The 16,144-nt window shown below is 44.1% G+C and overlaps 1 protein-coding gene across 2 annotated transcripts in view; it reads left to right on the top strand.

Annotated features, from left to right (window-relative positions):
- Positions 1–1,767: 1,767 nt before the first annotated feature.
- The window catches only part of GLRA1 (glycine receptor alpha 1), a gene marked incomplete at both ends in the record, with an annotated part of 83,411 nt that continues 69,034 nt past the window's right edge, over positions 1,768–16,144 (top strand). For both annotated transcript variants that reach the window (XM_082650556.1, XM_082650555.1), the window contains one exon: positions 1,768–1,823. In XM_082650556.1, coding sequence (XP_082506682.1) covers positions 1,768–1,823 — 56 coding nt within the window. The remainder of the gene's footprint in view (positions 1,824–16,144) is intronic.

The raw sequence follows: 16,144 nt of genomic DNA, 5'->3' as shown, positions 1-16,144 counted from the left end.
GTCCAGTAGCTTGGAGAAAATCTGATTAATTCCACCTCCCCAGCTGGGCTCTAGAGTGAAATGTATAGTTGCTTTCTGAGATTCAAATAAGCTGGGAAAACAGAGAAGCAGGAGGAAGAAAAAACAGAGGGGAGTTGGTAAGTACTGGATACCTGTATGTACAGGTTGGCACGACCATTATTTTGTAGCAAGCCACAGCTCTCTGAGGCTCTGTTTCCCAAACCTGTGAGTGTAAATAAAACTGTCTCCTGTCCAGTTAAAAGAGGGCATATCTTCCTTATCTCCCCAAAGAGTGCCAGCAGTGAAGCCAGGGCTGCTCTCTCTTGACCCTGAAAACTGCTCAAGGAATTTCTCCTGTATTTTTCTGCCGCTGTGGCCCTGAGGAGGGAGAGGGGGGATCTTCCTTTATAGATCAGACTTCTGTTTGAAACCTCTCCGTTTTCTTTCTGGAGCCAAATATTACTACTTCGGGGCTCTAAAGAAACTCAGGGATCTGGTTCAATGCTTCCCTTTTAAGATGATAAACTGAGCCAAAAAACACATCTGAACTGGGACCCATGGTGTTTGTTTTACTCACATACAACTACATTCCTTAAAAATAAAGGCAATAATTTGAGAGACCTCGAGAGATTAACTCCATAACCTCCTCCACTCCACCGCCAGCCTGCAGTGGAGAGGGGAGACACGGATCTCCTCCAGCACTCTAAGAGTTAAACTCAACCCAGAGTCTAATACTCGATTGGCCGAACCGGGAAAAGATCTGGTTTTCGCAGCCGCGGGCCAATGAACACCTCGAGTGGGAGGGTTTGAAGATACTAAGGAGTTTTCCCCCCTTTTTTTCCTCTCCACCCCCTCCCGTCGGCCATCGCCCGCCCCCCCCCAATCCCCCTCGCCACCAGTTTGTTAAATTAATGCAGTAAGAAAGTCTGAAGATCTAAGGGAGTCCTGGCCAAAGGAAGATGGGTGAGCTCAGAAAACCGAGATGCATCTGAAGCCTTGGGCTCCTGAGCCCCGCGGGGTTGCCATGGATCCCGGCAGCCCCTGAAACTTGCCCTGAGCTGTCTCACGCCTGCAGCCCCGAGCAATGGGACACCTTTCCTGCAGCGATCATAACTTATTCGGCGAGGACCAGAGAACAGGGATCGCAAGGCAACAGCAGACGGGTACGCAGGCAGGGGAATGAGATTCCGGGACTCTGTCGCGATGCGTCAGCCTGGCACATTCTCTGGGATTTAACTGAAGGCAGCACCATCAATCGCTTCCCCTCGCCCGTAACCCCCTCAGGCCAGCCCAGGGGCATAAAGCCCTGCTCTCCCTACCCAGGATGCTCGCCCAATCTAACGGTCCGAGGCCAGCGCTCTGATCTCCACAGAAGATTTTTTTTTCTTCCCTTCACGGGGCTGGCCGTTTAAACAGAAAAACAGGGGTAAAAAAGAAAATATACCCGCCCCCAGACGTGCCTCCCCAGCGCCGCAGGGAGCCAACAGACACGCTGGAGTTTCACAAACAGCAATACTCTTCGCGCTCCTGAAAAGCCGGGCTGGACGCTCTCCGTGGTGCTGAACCGCTTCGAGGCTGTCTCTGTCCGTGGTACCTAGAGCCCCCACGCTCCAATTTCCCCTGGGGCTCTCCCTCCGCGCCCCTGTTCCCCACCTCCCCTTAGGATTTGGATTATTTTTTTCAACAGCGCTCACTGTTTTGTAAGTGCCAATTTGAAACATTTTTGCCCCCGTAACTCGTGGACTACAAAGCACAAGGACCTGAAAAATGTACAGCTTCAATACTCTTCGCCTCTACCTTTGGGAGACCATGGTATTCTTCAGGTATGCAATTTTCTACTGACCACATCGCTCTGATGGAAATGGGGAAGAGGAGCACGGAGGCTGAATCTGTCCGTGGTCCCCTCTTTTCGGGGGAGGAGGGTGCTGTATACCGCTGCAATCGGGTCCTTCCATCCCCGTTCCCTCCCTCCCCCCTCCCCACCCCTCCCGCCCGCAGGGTGTCTGGCTTGTGCGTGGAGGTCTGAGACAGTCGCTACCCCGTCAGCTGTTTGCCTGTTTCTTGTGATTTGTTTGTCCTTCTGCCTGCTATACCCCCGCCCCATCACTGGCCCCCAACCCCCCTGCATATCGGCTCTCGCTCGGCTGAGGACTTTAAGGGGAAGCTTTAGGAGTTACTCAGTTTAATTAGGACTGCATTCTCTCTAACCGCAGTGCCGAAAACCTCAGCTCTCCCGTCTGGGAGCCAAGTGACAACTAGCGGTGACGGGGAAGGTTGCACTCGAACTCGCTGGACACAGAAAAATCATTTTCTCTCCTTTTTTGTTGTTTTCTTTCGCTACGGGGTGGGGGTGGGAGTGTTGCTGAGGCTCAGTGTTTGGAAACAACAGCGTTATGACCTCAGGCTGGAAAGCCCTGAACTTGCGGGCAGAGTGGATCTACTCGGGAACACATTCCGGGAAACATTTCTCTTTTGAAACTTTGACTCCCTCCTCACCCCATTCACCTTTTCAAACTCTACTTGCTAGCTGCAGATCCTGAACTGATGGACAAGTCTCGTTTGCTTTGTTTTTTTAATTTATGTCTGTCTGCAACTCAGTAGCTGAGTTCCCCCACCCATGGTCTCCCAGGTTAAAATTTTCTGCCTATAGGCTTAGCATTCTTATGACAGCACAAGTGAAAAATCACCTCTTCAGGAAGCATTGAAATATACAGTCTTTTTGTAAGTGGGTGAATCATGCCATCTTCAGAGATTGTTATGATAAATTCCATTTATATGAATTGAAAAAAAATTAGTCTTCTTCTATGACCTGCAGGGATCATTAATCTTCTTCATTTTAGATGTCTGACTCTCATGTTTTACCATGGCATTGGATTAACAGTCATTTGAAAAACCCACTCTAGGTTGTTTTTAAAAATAAGTAACCAACAAATATTAGTCTCTCCCATCATAAACCAGCAAACAATTCTTGTTGTTTTCTTTTTTACATTATAGAGGACTCTGCATATGAATTGTTGGTTTGACTAATCCAGTGGTTGGATTAATTAAATGAATGACAACTCTCTCCAGGTCGTAAGGGTCTATACGTGAACCTCTCTTCATGTCTTTCTCTTGAGATGAAGACAAGACCTCTCTCCTTCTCTGAGATACCCAATGCTAAAGCTTCTAATCTCCAGTTCAAATAATTCTTTGATAGGTCATAGTCCTGCCCACTACTCAGAATACAAATAGCTAAGGAGTCAGGTAGAACGAAAAAAGTGCAACAATCCAGGGCCTTGTGAAATATAGCTACATTATTGGCAAGAGGGCAGGAAGTATCCTCTTAACAATATCAAATCATTTCTCCTCTACATACGTAGTAGAACTGTAAAATGCTGTCGAGGTGGGATACTTAGTAACATCTGTATGCAAATTGATTCTCTGTTTGGTTTTCTGAGACAGAACTGAACCAGAGAGATTAAAGAGCAAATTAATAGGACCAAGCACATCCTCCCCCCCAACTCCTTTTTTCTTGATGAACAGTATGTAATGCTTGATTTTCTTCTCCCAGACATTGTCTTTTGCAATAGGGAGACAGTCTAAAAGGTTTGCTTCATAGTCATTTTGATAAGGTTATGAATCTACCGTGTTAATTCTTTAAGTTACTGGTGGTGGCCTATCAGGAAGCATCACTCCACATCTCCTTCCCCTACATACATCAAGGCAGACATCAGCTACAATGGATATGGGATATAATGCCATGTGTTTATAAGAAGAGTCATGACTATGGAGAGCTGGAAAGGGGATGGTACTGTTGCACTTTCAAAATATAGAAATGGCTACATCATTTGGGGAATAAATGTTGTTTTAGAACATGAAACATAAAATAATAAAAAGAATTGAACTAGCGAAATACCCTCAACAATTTTTCAGAGAGACGAGAAAAAAAGGTCACAAAGAGGGAAAGTATTCTTTGTCTAATTGGCATTTTCATTACTAACTCTCTCATTTTTTAAAGTTTAGGTGAAAATACAGAAGCATTAAAATCTGGGGGCTCAGTAGAATGTGTGTAGGGGTAAATGGAGACTGGCTCCCTAGCAGGTTCCATGTGAATAACCCCTTCTCCCCCAAGGGACAGGCACCGTGTTGGAACGAGCCAATCCAATCATCTCAGGCACTCAGGTACTCCTTAGATTAAATGATGCCAGCTGCTCACCTTGTTGGGGAAATCTGGGGGCTAGAAAGGGAAAGGCTCTCGATAACAGAAGTGCTGCTGCATCAGCACATAACCAGCAAAATGGCAATAATGACAGCAAAACAAACAAAACAACAATTGAAGGGAGAAATCTCATACAGTGCCAACAAAGAGAATGAACTGAGGCCTTAGGAAGCGCTGAGGGGGAGAGAGAAAGAGGGTACGGGGGGACAAACAGCATTGCAGTGCTCACCAGCTGTGTCCCCATAAGTAAAATGAGGTGAATTGGCTGAACTTCTTGCTCTGATATTTTAAAAGTCTATGGTTCTAAAATTCTATGAGTGATATTCAAGTATTCAATAAACTAAATTTTGTCTCTTTGTTTTCAATTGGGGATGGGGCTTTATATCCAGACCGGTTAAAAAATAATAGGCAAAGATATGGTTTCTTATGGAAGCATATTCCTCTCAAACCTCCTTTCAAGTCAAAGGACACTTGATTTCATTCCCAGAGCCTTTACACTGGCTTATGGCTGGGAAGGGTTCAGGGTGACCCTCAATTTTTCTCACCTTCTGAGTAACTCAGATAGACCCATGGTATATAACCATGTTTCTCAATCTTGGCACTACTGACATTTTGAACATTTTGGAAAATTCTGTGTTATGAGGGCTGAACTGTGCAATAGAAGACGTTTATCAGAATCCTCAGCACCAATAACCGCCCCCCTCAGTCATGACAGTCAAAAACGTCTCCAAACGCTGCCAGAAATCTGGGATGGGGTTGGTGGGTCACAAAATTGCCCACAGTTGGGAACCACTGGTATAGAATTACCAAATATTTAACCCGGGGCTCTGATGAACCAATTGTAATGAGGAGGAAAGTCTAGTTTCCTTGAGAAAATGCCCCCGTGGAACACACAAAGCACCAGAGTGAAGCAAACAGAGACCTAGCTTGTGCATGAGAAGCGAATAAAGGCAGAGGAGATAAACCAAGTCTAACCCATGGGTGGTTTTCCCAAAAGACGATCTTTATGTGCTTTTCTTTATGTGTCATTTCCATCTGCCAACCCAGTAGATGTTTCCTTGAACAGGGTTTTGTACTGAATATGGTACTCACTTGCTAAGAAAGGGCATCAGAACCTTGAAGGAAAGATGTCTCTACCCACTCTAGGGTCAAAAGGAGCATGGCAAATAGATTGCTTCATACCTCAGTCCTGAAAAACCACCCAGTTGAAAGGTAAATGAGCTTTCTTCTGAGGTGACCCTTCCGGCTTCCCGTTCTCCAAGCTTGCCAAGAGAAGCACATGACCGCCTGGATCTTTTCCTCCTGGTAGCATACCCGTATTCTTCCTCAAATCTTACCCGCTGCATTTTGGGCACTGCAGAAAGAGCCTAGGAGCTTCTGGGGTAGGCCAAGGACTTTTCCCTAAGGAAAGATGCCCCTTGGGCAAGTTCGCATTAGGGCCAATCAAAATGTCAGTCTACCCTCTTTGGGGGGCTTAGGAAACTTGAGACAGAGAAAAGAAAATGGCATGGTTTTGTTCCCGAGGGATATCTTGGACAAGAACCTTAGGCTGGTAAATGGAGTTATGAATCAGCACATAACTTCTGTGTATTTGCAAAACTGGTAATGAACTATCAGGGGAAATGTAGGGAATTTATTTTTGAGACCACTTGATGAAAGAGGTTGCGACCAAGCAGTGCCGTGGAAAGAGCAGGTAGGCTACGACTTGAGAGTCTTCCTGGTAGAGTCAGCTCTGCTCTTACCCTGCAGCACAACTTTGGCGAATCTCTTTCCTTCATGGGGACTCAGTTTTCTTACCAATCAACTCAAGTCACTGACTCCAACACCCCTAAGTTCCCCCCAGTCTCAGATAAGGTCTTCATGAAAGACAGAGGCCCATACCCATGAAGGCTCAGGCTGAATTTACATCAGTGCTGACACTGCCTTCATTTCTACACCATGCATTTATTTATCTGTGTTTACGTGTCCAGTCCGAAACTAGGCACTCTGCAGGGGAGACAGGGGTAACAGATGCCACAGTCCGTGTCCTTGCAGAAAGGGGAGACACTGCTCCCTTTAAAGCTACATTAAAAACCTTTTTCCTCCTTCAGACAGAGCTCCCCTCCAGACAGCGAGCACGGCCTGCGACAGCATCACATTTATGTGGGCGTCATTAACTTTATTTCCTTCATCAGCTGGCAGAAGTCAGAATGATTTTGAAGATGGATGGCACTGTCTCCTGCCTGGCCATCTTGATGCTGTTCTGCAGGTTTTCTGCTGCTTTAGGCAAAGCGGCCTTGGCACCAAGGGCACAAGACCTAGGATCCAGAATTGAGCTAGTGGCATGCCCTTGAGAGGGTTTCATGACCTTTCCGGCCTCAGTTTCCTCAGCTCTAACATAAAGAGAATTGACAAATCACTGTCCCTAAAATCATTTTTACCTGTGCCAGTCAAGGATTATCGCCTCCCAATCTCCTTCATGATAGAACAGTTTTGGTTACAGCTATTGCAGTATATTTCAATTATTACAAGAATTATATTCAGGCTCAAAGATCTAAAAGAACTGAGGCCCTCAATAAACAACTTCACTCCCTGGAGATTTATCCCAATCTGGACACAATTACTGACAGATCCCATTTATAAATATGTCAGTTTCCCCAGGAAATGCTTTGCATGATGAGAAAATATGATGTCTGATCACTATTCTCATAGATCTGCAGAGGGGCCTGAGAAAAAGACCAAAGGTTTCTATACTTTTATCAGTGACTCTGTTTGGTTTTTTCCTCCCCTATAAGACTATGTTTTTTAAATTTTGTTTACCAAACCCCATTCACCATTAACTTGTTTTCCCCATCTTTATCAACCAAAGGCATACATAACTGCCAGAAATACTGAACATCATGGGATAAGCAATGTCACCACGCTGAGTTAACCTAAGAAAAAACAAAAGAAAAGGTGTAATGCTTTTTTGTTAGCCCATAGAGCCTTGTCAGAAATAAATATGTAATTTGTTAGTCTCTGAAATGTTTAAAATGGATTCTGAGTCCTCATTACTATTTCATGAACTCCCTAGGTACCCAGAGACCCCATTTGGGAAACATTAGATTTGATTTATTCTATATGGCTCCAAGAGAAGAACTACAGTAAATAGATAAATATATTTTTAAGGTGCACGCACAAATTCTGTTTTAATGTAATTCGGAACCTTCTGATAGATCTGTCAAATGTGCACCAGCTGCCTCAGTGGTAGTGAGGGTCCCCGTCAGTGGAGGTGTGCAAGCAGAGACTGGAAATCCACCTCCCAGGAGGGATGCAGAAGAAATTCAAGCCACTTTTGTGCATTGAGATTTGCAATTTGCAACAGAAAAGTAAATGCAATGCAGGTCAGAGACAAATCTTCACGATACTTATGCTCCCCCCCTTTCCTCATCAACAAATTACCCATCTGATCTTCATAAGCTCTCGGAGTCATGCCATAAACACACACTCACTCATGCCTTTTCCTTCTCTAAAATGGATTGGATAATAAATAAATTGGGCAATGAACACGCACGCAAACACACAAACTCACGATGTGACAAAGGATTATTACCACAGTATGGTAGCCTAAATCTGTGTTCTGGAGAGACTGAGAAAAATGGAGAACAAAATGCCTGGTCCTTGTAAACATTCAGAAGAAATTCTAAATACATTCAAGGGATTCTGGGTGTTTGGCAATGAAGAAAAACCATAAACCAAATTCACAGAAGACTGTAGAGCAGTGGTTTAAAAAAGTGTTTATAAAAACATTTGTTTTAGGTATAACACCTGATCTAAAAAATTGTCTTTCTGAATTAAAGTTTTATCTTGCATCAGTGATAAAAATTGTTTATTAAAATCAGAGCTCTCAAAGCATCAGGATATTTTAGTTAAATAACAATGATGACAAATAATCTGGTATATATTTGACAGGTGGTAACTAGACTTACCACGTGATCCTTTTGTAATGTATAAAAATATCAAATCGCAATGTTGTATGTCTGAAACTAATATAATATTGTAAGTCAATTATACTCCAATAAAAATTTATATTCTCTACTCTTAAAAAAAAAAAAGGAAATCACCTTGGTTATGTAAGAATCTGGTCTTAAGATATGAGAAGGACCTCAGAATAAGAAAACGTCAGAACCAGAAAGACCACCAGAAAATGCACTGGTCCACGGACAAGTCCTCAGGCACAGATGGTGTTCACAGGACTGATGCCCTGTATGGCTAAAGGCCTCTCAGGCCTGAACTCCAGCTGTCTCTCCTGAACAAACTTCCTGTTAAGCCTGACACACAACCGTAAACACCATCGGGCCAGCCAGGAAATTCGTTCAGAAAGCACGTGAGAAGGGACCAGTGCTCTGAGATGATGAGGAGAGGGGCTTATGTGCACAGTGCCTACGCTTTGTAATGCAAGCCCTAATGAGGGGTGCTGAGGCCCCAACGCTTTTGAAACTCCTTATAAAGGATCACTTTGTGGTTTTTGAAGTTGATATTGTCCGAGTCTCCCAAGGCTAATTCAGTGCAATTAGATTACCACTCTCTGCCTTTGAATTCGGCTGGTTTTCAGTGTCCGTTGCTAAACGAGTTTACCGTCTTAAAGGGTAGCTGTTGACAATCATTAATCCCAGCTGTGAAATGGGCAGCGTTCTCTCTTGCCTCATACGCTGGGCAGCCCCAGGCACCAAGAGAACAAGTCTCCTTACTCGCAAGGTCCTTTCTCCATCTCCCACGCATTCACCCACAGAGAATCGCACTTTCTTTCAGGGGGTCTTAGGTACCAACAGAATCATGAAGACTTAGGGCAGTTCTATAATTCAACAGCTCTCAAATCTATCTGTGAGGGGATTATCCAACGTACAGCTTCCTCCCATCATACTAGACTACTGAAACAGAATCTTTCAGGATGGGGACCCAGAAACCTCTAAAGGTAACAAGAGTCTCTAAGTCAGTGCTTTTCAAACTTCAGTGTGTGTATGAATCACCTGAGATCTCATTAAGATGCTAATTCAGACTCAGGAGGTCTGGGGTGGGGCCTGAGAGACTGCATTTCTAGCAGCCACCACGTGATGCTGATGCTTCTGTGGACCAAATGTTTTTGAGTACCAGGGCTCTGAATCATTCTGACTGGGGACCCTGGACATAGACCAACCCTTTTATTTTGCAGATCAGGAGAGGATAAATGACTTCCTCAAGATTACAGAGTGAATGTCAGTGCTCCCAAAGCCCTACACAGTTGCGCTCATCCCCCAGACTTATTCTGCTACAGCCCACGTGCCCTGAACTCTGCCACTGTGCTTTCCGTCCTTCAGCCCTTTCACACGCTGTGCTCCCTCATAAACATAAACATGCACCTCAAGAAGGGTTCCTCAGGGAACTATTCCCATCCCCATACTGAAGGCAGTCTTGGTGCACCAGAAAGTTCTCATTCACACAGATGGGAACTACAATTATGTGACATCTGGATAAAGAGAAGGGGCAACTGAGGAACTGGCTTTGAATCCTGGCACCAAGGAGCCCTGGGACACAGCAGTGAGAGCCTATAGGGATGGATGGAAGAGGTAGAGCAAAGGGGGTCAGAAGGAGGGAATCGATGGGTTCTTTCTCCAAGGATGATCTCACTGACCAATCTTCCTGTGTACATTGTACTATCAACTCTGCATAACTGGACGCTTACTTAGGACTCCCAGATGTTCAGAGAATGCCGCCCCATTCTGCCATCTGTCTGACCTCAGAAAACCATGTCCTTCCTTCCTCTCTCTCCCTATGACCTGTCATTCTTTCCAGAAAGCATATTAGTATCTTATACATCAAATAGAGTGACTGTCATGATCTTCAGCCTTTGAGAGCTCCGTGTTTATCGCTGTGTGCTCAGTTCTACAACAGTCCCCAGCTCCAGAGGAATGCAGCAAGGCTGCTGCAACCCTGGCTGCCAGGCAGACTTGCAGAATTCTCTTACAAGAGCACTTTACAGTTTATAGAGTATTTCGCATCCGCAATCTCATATGAGCTTCCCAATCACCTTAAAAAATAGATACGAGGCAGTGGTTACTATCTGCATTTTAGAGTTGAGAAAACTGAGACTTGGAGAAGAAAAGTGACTTCCCTAAGACAATGCTGTTTATCTCAGGGTAAAGTCAGGATTCAAATACAAATCTCCTTCCTCCTAGCTCACCACACTGCCTCTTTCCTTTTAAAGCTGGCATATGTCTATATTCCTAACCTACAGCTGGAATATATACATCCCTAAATATATAAATGATGAATAGATAGATAGATATAGACATAGATATAGATAGATAGATATAGGTATTCCTCTTTTATATATTCTCAAAGCTGCAACCACTGTGAGCTGATGTAGATATCAGGCTAATAGCCCTCACCCTCTACCAGTGGGCCACGGGGGTAGAAAAAAGCCTATGAGCTGGCAATTTCCCATCAGGGTTTTGGTTTGACAAAGTCATAGTTTTCCAGTTCTTAGCCAGATAGGTATTTCCTTCTCTCTTCTTGATCGCTTTTAATTGTACAATATATGCATACATTCTCTTTTTAAAAAACTCTGATACTAGACTTAAACCTAAAATCCCCTTTGATGATGATCTCCAGGTCCCTCCCAGCTTTTATTTCTTTAAGGGGTATCCTACTTGATCATTTTTATTCATATATATATGCACATATGAAATGATAGTATGTATATTTCAATAGTTATACACATGTTGAAATAAATATTGAAATCTATTGAACTATATATACTATCTATTGAAATATATATACTATCATTTCATGGAATCAAATTGCCCATGTGATTCTGCAACTTATTCTGTTCACATATCAACATGTCTTGGAAAGCTTTATCTGTCGAGGCATACATCTCCACCTCATTCTTTTAACTACAGCAATACATTTTATGTTATGGATATCCCATTGTTTTCCAGCCATTCCTGTATTGATGGGCATTTCTACTTGCTTCTGATTTTTCCACTGAAATCAGTGCTGCAGTGTACCTACATCTTTGTGAACGAACACAAGACATTTTTCCAGGCAGATAACAAGAACAGAAATGGACTAGCTGGGTCACAGGGCATGTGCATCTTTTGTGTTAACAGACACTGCAGGCAGACATTCCTTTCTTCCCTTATGATGCTCCATCTCAGCCTTGACTGCAACAACTCAACAATAATCGTTACTATTTATTGAGTGTTTATTGAATGCTAGGTACAGTGCTAACATCACATGCCTCATGTCATAAATCCTTAGACAAAAGTACTGTTATATTTCCATTTTACAGGTGACAAAACTGAGGCATAAATAGGTTATATAGTTTTCCCAAGGTGAAACAACTCATAAGAGGCAGAGCCATGATTCAAAAATAAGTCTGACTGCAGAAAACATTCTTTTCACCATTGTACTGCCACTATTACTCCAAGAATGAACCCAGAAGGAGGAGGAGGGAGGAGACTGAACTGGATGAGGAAGATGGAGGCAAAAAAGGGAGGAGTTTGCCTGTTCAAAAAACCAAGGACTCATCTCCTGCAGGTGGTTCTAGATAACAGTAAAGTTAACACACATCCATAAATAGATGTGAGTTTTTAATCTCCATCCTTCACAGAGGAGGAAAATTGCACTACCTTCCACCCCTGGCAGAGAGTATGTGGTTAGAGCTCCGTCTCAGGGTAGAGACAGGTCCCTGCAGCACATCCTTGCTTCTTCGTCCCCAAATCACTCCAATGAAGAGCTATCGGGGATTATGGGAGAGAATGTCTGATTGAGTGGGGACGCAAGGGAGAAAGGCAGCATAATCTCTGGCCCGTTTTTAAATTGTTTTTCATTGCGGATCCCTAGTACTCAGACCAAAGACCTTCTCAAGCCTCAGGCTATAACCCCCAGACACACAGGACTGAGGGTACCCAGTTTCCCTTCATCTTCTGTATGGGAGGTTGGAGAGGCAGCCCGATCTCCAGCATTGGAGATCTCACCACAAGCTCCAGAATTGCTGCTCCCAAAGCAGACCTAAAGGACTTCTCAGAACATCTCTAGGCCAGGAAAACATACCCAGTCCAGATGAGGGCAGGGGAGCAGCATGGAGCGAGGCAGCAAGGACTGGGCTAGTTCTCCTTTATAATCAGGAGTATCACTCCAGACAAGGCCTGTGGGAAGTCTAAACAACTCTGTCTCTGACACCTGTTTCCAATAGCTGTCTGAGTGACACCAGAGACAGTACTGAATGTGTCGCTAGCAGGCCTGTTGCTAGTAGAAGAAAAAATACAATAGAAATAAAGTCTCCTAATGTCAACTTTTGAAATAAACTTGCTGGTTTGTTTGTTTGCATTATAAACATTATTCATGCGCCATAAAATATTTAAACCACATAGGGAGATGTGTTTACAACCAAAAGGCACAGAAATCCTACTCCCTAAGGGAAATCACTTAACAATTCAATATTCATCTTTCCAAATAATTTTAATAACATAATAATGGCAAGAATGCTTACTGTGTGCCTGACCCCTTTCTCAAAGTTGACTACGTATTAACCCATGTAATCTTCAGAGCAATCCTGCAAGGATATACTATTATTCATCCCATTGTATAGATGAGGCTACAGATGAGGAAACAGAGAAGTTAAATAATTTTCCTAGGGTTGCCAGCTTGGAAATGGCAATGCCAGATTGAAATCCAAGCAGTCCAGTTTCAGAGAGTCTTTAACTGCTGTGCTGCAGGCATAAGCTGTTCCTATTTGACAAAAATGGGGTTATACTAAACACCAAGCTCTGTGACATCCCTCTTTTCCCCTCAGCAATACTGTGTCAGTGCACATACAGATGCATCTCGTGCGTTTGTGCGTTTGTGCTGCCCTTCGCTGAGAACACGCGGGGCTTTAGTGCGCTCCCACTCTCAGCTTTGCCACAATGTAACCGCACCTCCACCTCCAGCTCCTTCCCTTCACACAAACCAAATTCCACCTCAGATGAATTTCTTATTGGTCTGCTACACTGTGCTCAGCTCTGTACTTTTCTCACACTGGTCCCTCTCCCTCCACATATCTAGAAAAACCCATCCCCTCATTTCTGCCCTGAAAGGCACACCCGCCAACTCTGGATTCAAACTCAAGTGATTTTTGAATCCCACCTCTGTCACTTCCTCGCTGTATTATCTTGACAGTTTGCTCACACTTTCTGAGCCTCAGGTTAAAAAATGGAGATAACCCCTTTACCGATAGATAAATGCAGTCACCTTTAAGCCCTTTTTCTGAGCAAAGCACAAGCCCTGAGTGGATTCCCTCTCCACTTCTCTGAGATCTCATCCACGCCTCAAGAGCCCCTGCTAGCAACACTTCCTCCACGAAGCAACCCCAGACTGCCACCATCACTACCCCCAACTGGGCATGGATTCTCCTTCCTAAACCCCCTGGGAAATGTAGGCATTAACCCTCAGCAGTCAGTTTGCTCAATGTGGCCTTACATACATTTGGGTGCCCTTCTAACCTTCCTGCTGGGTTGCAAGCCCTTCAAAGGCTAGGAACTTAATGGATTTCTTGGTTCATGTGAAAGGCCAACACGAAGACAAGGGACACATCCCCTGGTGCGTCCCAGAGTTTTCAACTTGCTCTATTTCCCCTTATAGATAGTATCACCCCAGGGGTTCATGTACTGTATGTTAGATATCCAGTGCTTATTGAATTGAATTGTTTTGCCCCCATATGCCTGCTCCCATCCTTCTTTTATTGACTCTGAAGAGGCCCAGGACTGGAGGCTTCCAACCAGCCAACCCAAAGCACTGGTGCTATGTCTCACATGACCCCTTTTTGCTCTAAGAAATGAGTCACAGTGAGAGTGAGCTAGACATGCAGCTCAGCCCTGGCTCAGGAGCTGTTGCAGTGAGTTCTTCAGCCTTATCCTTGCTGTCTGGCCAAGCATGTTCAAACTCTGGGCCTCTCAAAACATCTAAGCCATTGCAGATAAGGCTGCTTCCCACTATGACCTGGGTCTGCAGAGAGGCCCCTTCCATAGGACAAGGCAAACTTTCTTAAATCGTTTTTAATCGTGCAGAAAACGTGGACCTCATTGGAGATAGTTTTCTTGATGTGACCTAGAACATCTAGTAGAAAAGAAAAACTCTTCACAGGAGCCAAGAAAAGACTGCATCATGCCCAGAGAGAAGGGGCCTGGAGGAATTCATGGAAAATGCCTTGAAATATGAAAAGCTACACTTCCTGACAAAGAAGGCAACAAGGTTTAGTAAAAGAGTCAATCCCCATTCTACCTCAAAATTGGACAGCCTAGAGATTAGAAAAGATCTTCCTCCCCCTGCAAGCGCTGCTGTTTGTAACTGAGTCACAGTTTTTCCATCCCTAAAATAAGACTGGACTACATAAAGACTCCATGTCTTTCCAGCTGTTATTGCATAATTCTTAAATTAAGTTGGCTCACAGAAGACCCAGAAGTTAAAAACTCTGGCTTGGGGACTTCCCTGGTGGCGCAGTGGTTAAGAATCCACCTGCCAATGCAAGGGACATGGGTTCGAGCCCTGGTCCAGGAAGATCCCACATGCTGCAGAGCAGCTAAGCTCATGCGCCACAACTACTGAGCCCGCATGCCACAACTACTGAGCCCACGAGCCACAACTTGCCACAACTACTGAAGCCCGTGCACCTAGAGCCCGTGCTCCGCAGCAATGAGAAGCCCGCGCACCGCAATGAAGAGTAGCCACTGCTCGCCGCAAGTAGAGAAAGCCCACGTGCAGCAACGAAGACCCGACGCAGCCAAAAATAAATAAATAAATTTATTTAAACAAATAAAAATAAATAAAATGTCAATAATAATTATCGTCCCCTGCCAAATCACACTACCCTGACAAATCACCCTAAGAATTCAATATGAGAAGGCATGTAGAGTGTTAGCACTGCTTATGGCACATAGCAACTGTGCAAAGCGGGAAAACCATGATTACTATTATTAAAAAGGGATAGGTACAAAGCATTGTGGGAGCATCAAGAAGAGTCTGACTAACTCTGCCTGGAGGTGGGGGGACAGTACAAAGTTGAAGACAATTTTAATAGGAGTCAGGACACTTAAACTGGGCCATAAAGAATGACTAATTCACCAGGTGGCAAAGAGTGCCAAGAGAGGATGATGCAGGCAAAGGACAAGGGCTTACAGAACAGGCAAGCTGGGTGACGTGGAGTTCAAGGACACTGATGGGCCAGCTGTCCACCATCACCTAGGCTCACCCCAGTCCTGCTCAGCCTTGCTCTCTCCCAATTGCTCTTTTATCAATTGGAAGGTTGGCTAAGCGTGGATAATTTCTTCACTATCTAAAAAATATTTATTGACTTCCTACTATAAGCCAGTAATCTTTCTACATTCTGGGGACAGATACAGTGACGAGCAGAACAGATATGGTCCTTGCTCTCACACAGCTTAACTTCTACAGGTGGGTATAAACAAAGGAACAAGTTGGGAAACTACAGAATTTCAGGCCACGGTCAGTGCTCCAAACCCAGTCAAACAGGAGTATGGGACAGAGAATGGTTCACTGGACTCCATCACAGGATGCCTACACTTTCACACATGCCCACTATCTCCCTTAAAGCTTGTATCACATGGAGGTGAGCAGGTGGGAAAGGACTGTTTCCTTTTACCGATGAGGAAACTGAAACTCTGAGAGGAGCAGTGATTCATCTAAAGTCTCACAGCCAGTAAGTGCCAAAGGCAGATGACCTCATTCCACGCAGAAAAGTCAAAAATACTGAGGATGAAAGCTTAAATAGGGGAAAAAAGCAAGTAGCATAATAGTATGTATAGTAGGATCCTGTTTTTATTTTTTTAATGTTTTATTGTTCTCATATGGGGAAAAAAGTCTAGAGAAATGGACCCAAAACTGTTTATAGTTGTTATTATCTCTTGAGAATGAGACTATGGGGGACTTTTATTTCCTACATTACAT

This window comes from Grampus griseus (genome assembly GCF_964374135.1).
Source record: "Grampus griseus genome assembly, chromosome: 3".
Classification (NCBI taxonomy): Eukaryota; Metazoa; Chordata; class Mammalia; order Artiodactyla; family Delphinidae; genus Grampus; species Grampus griseus.
Note: the sequence above shows the minus strand (reverse complement) of the source record. Positions and strands in the feature narration are given on the sequence as shown.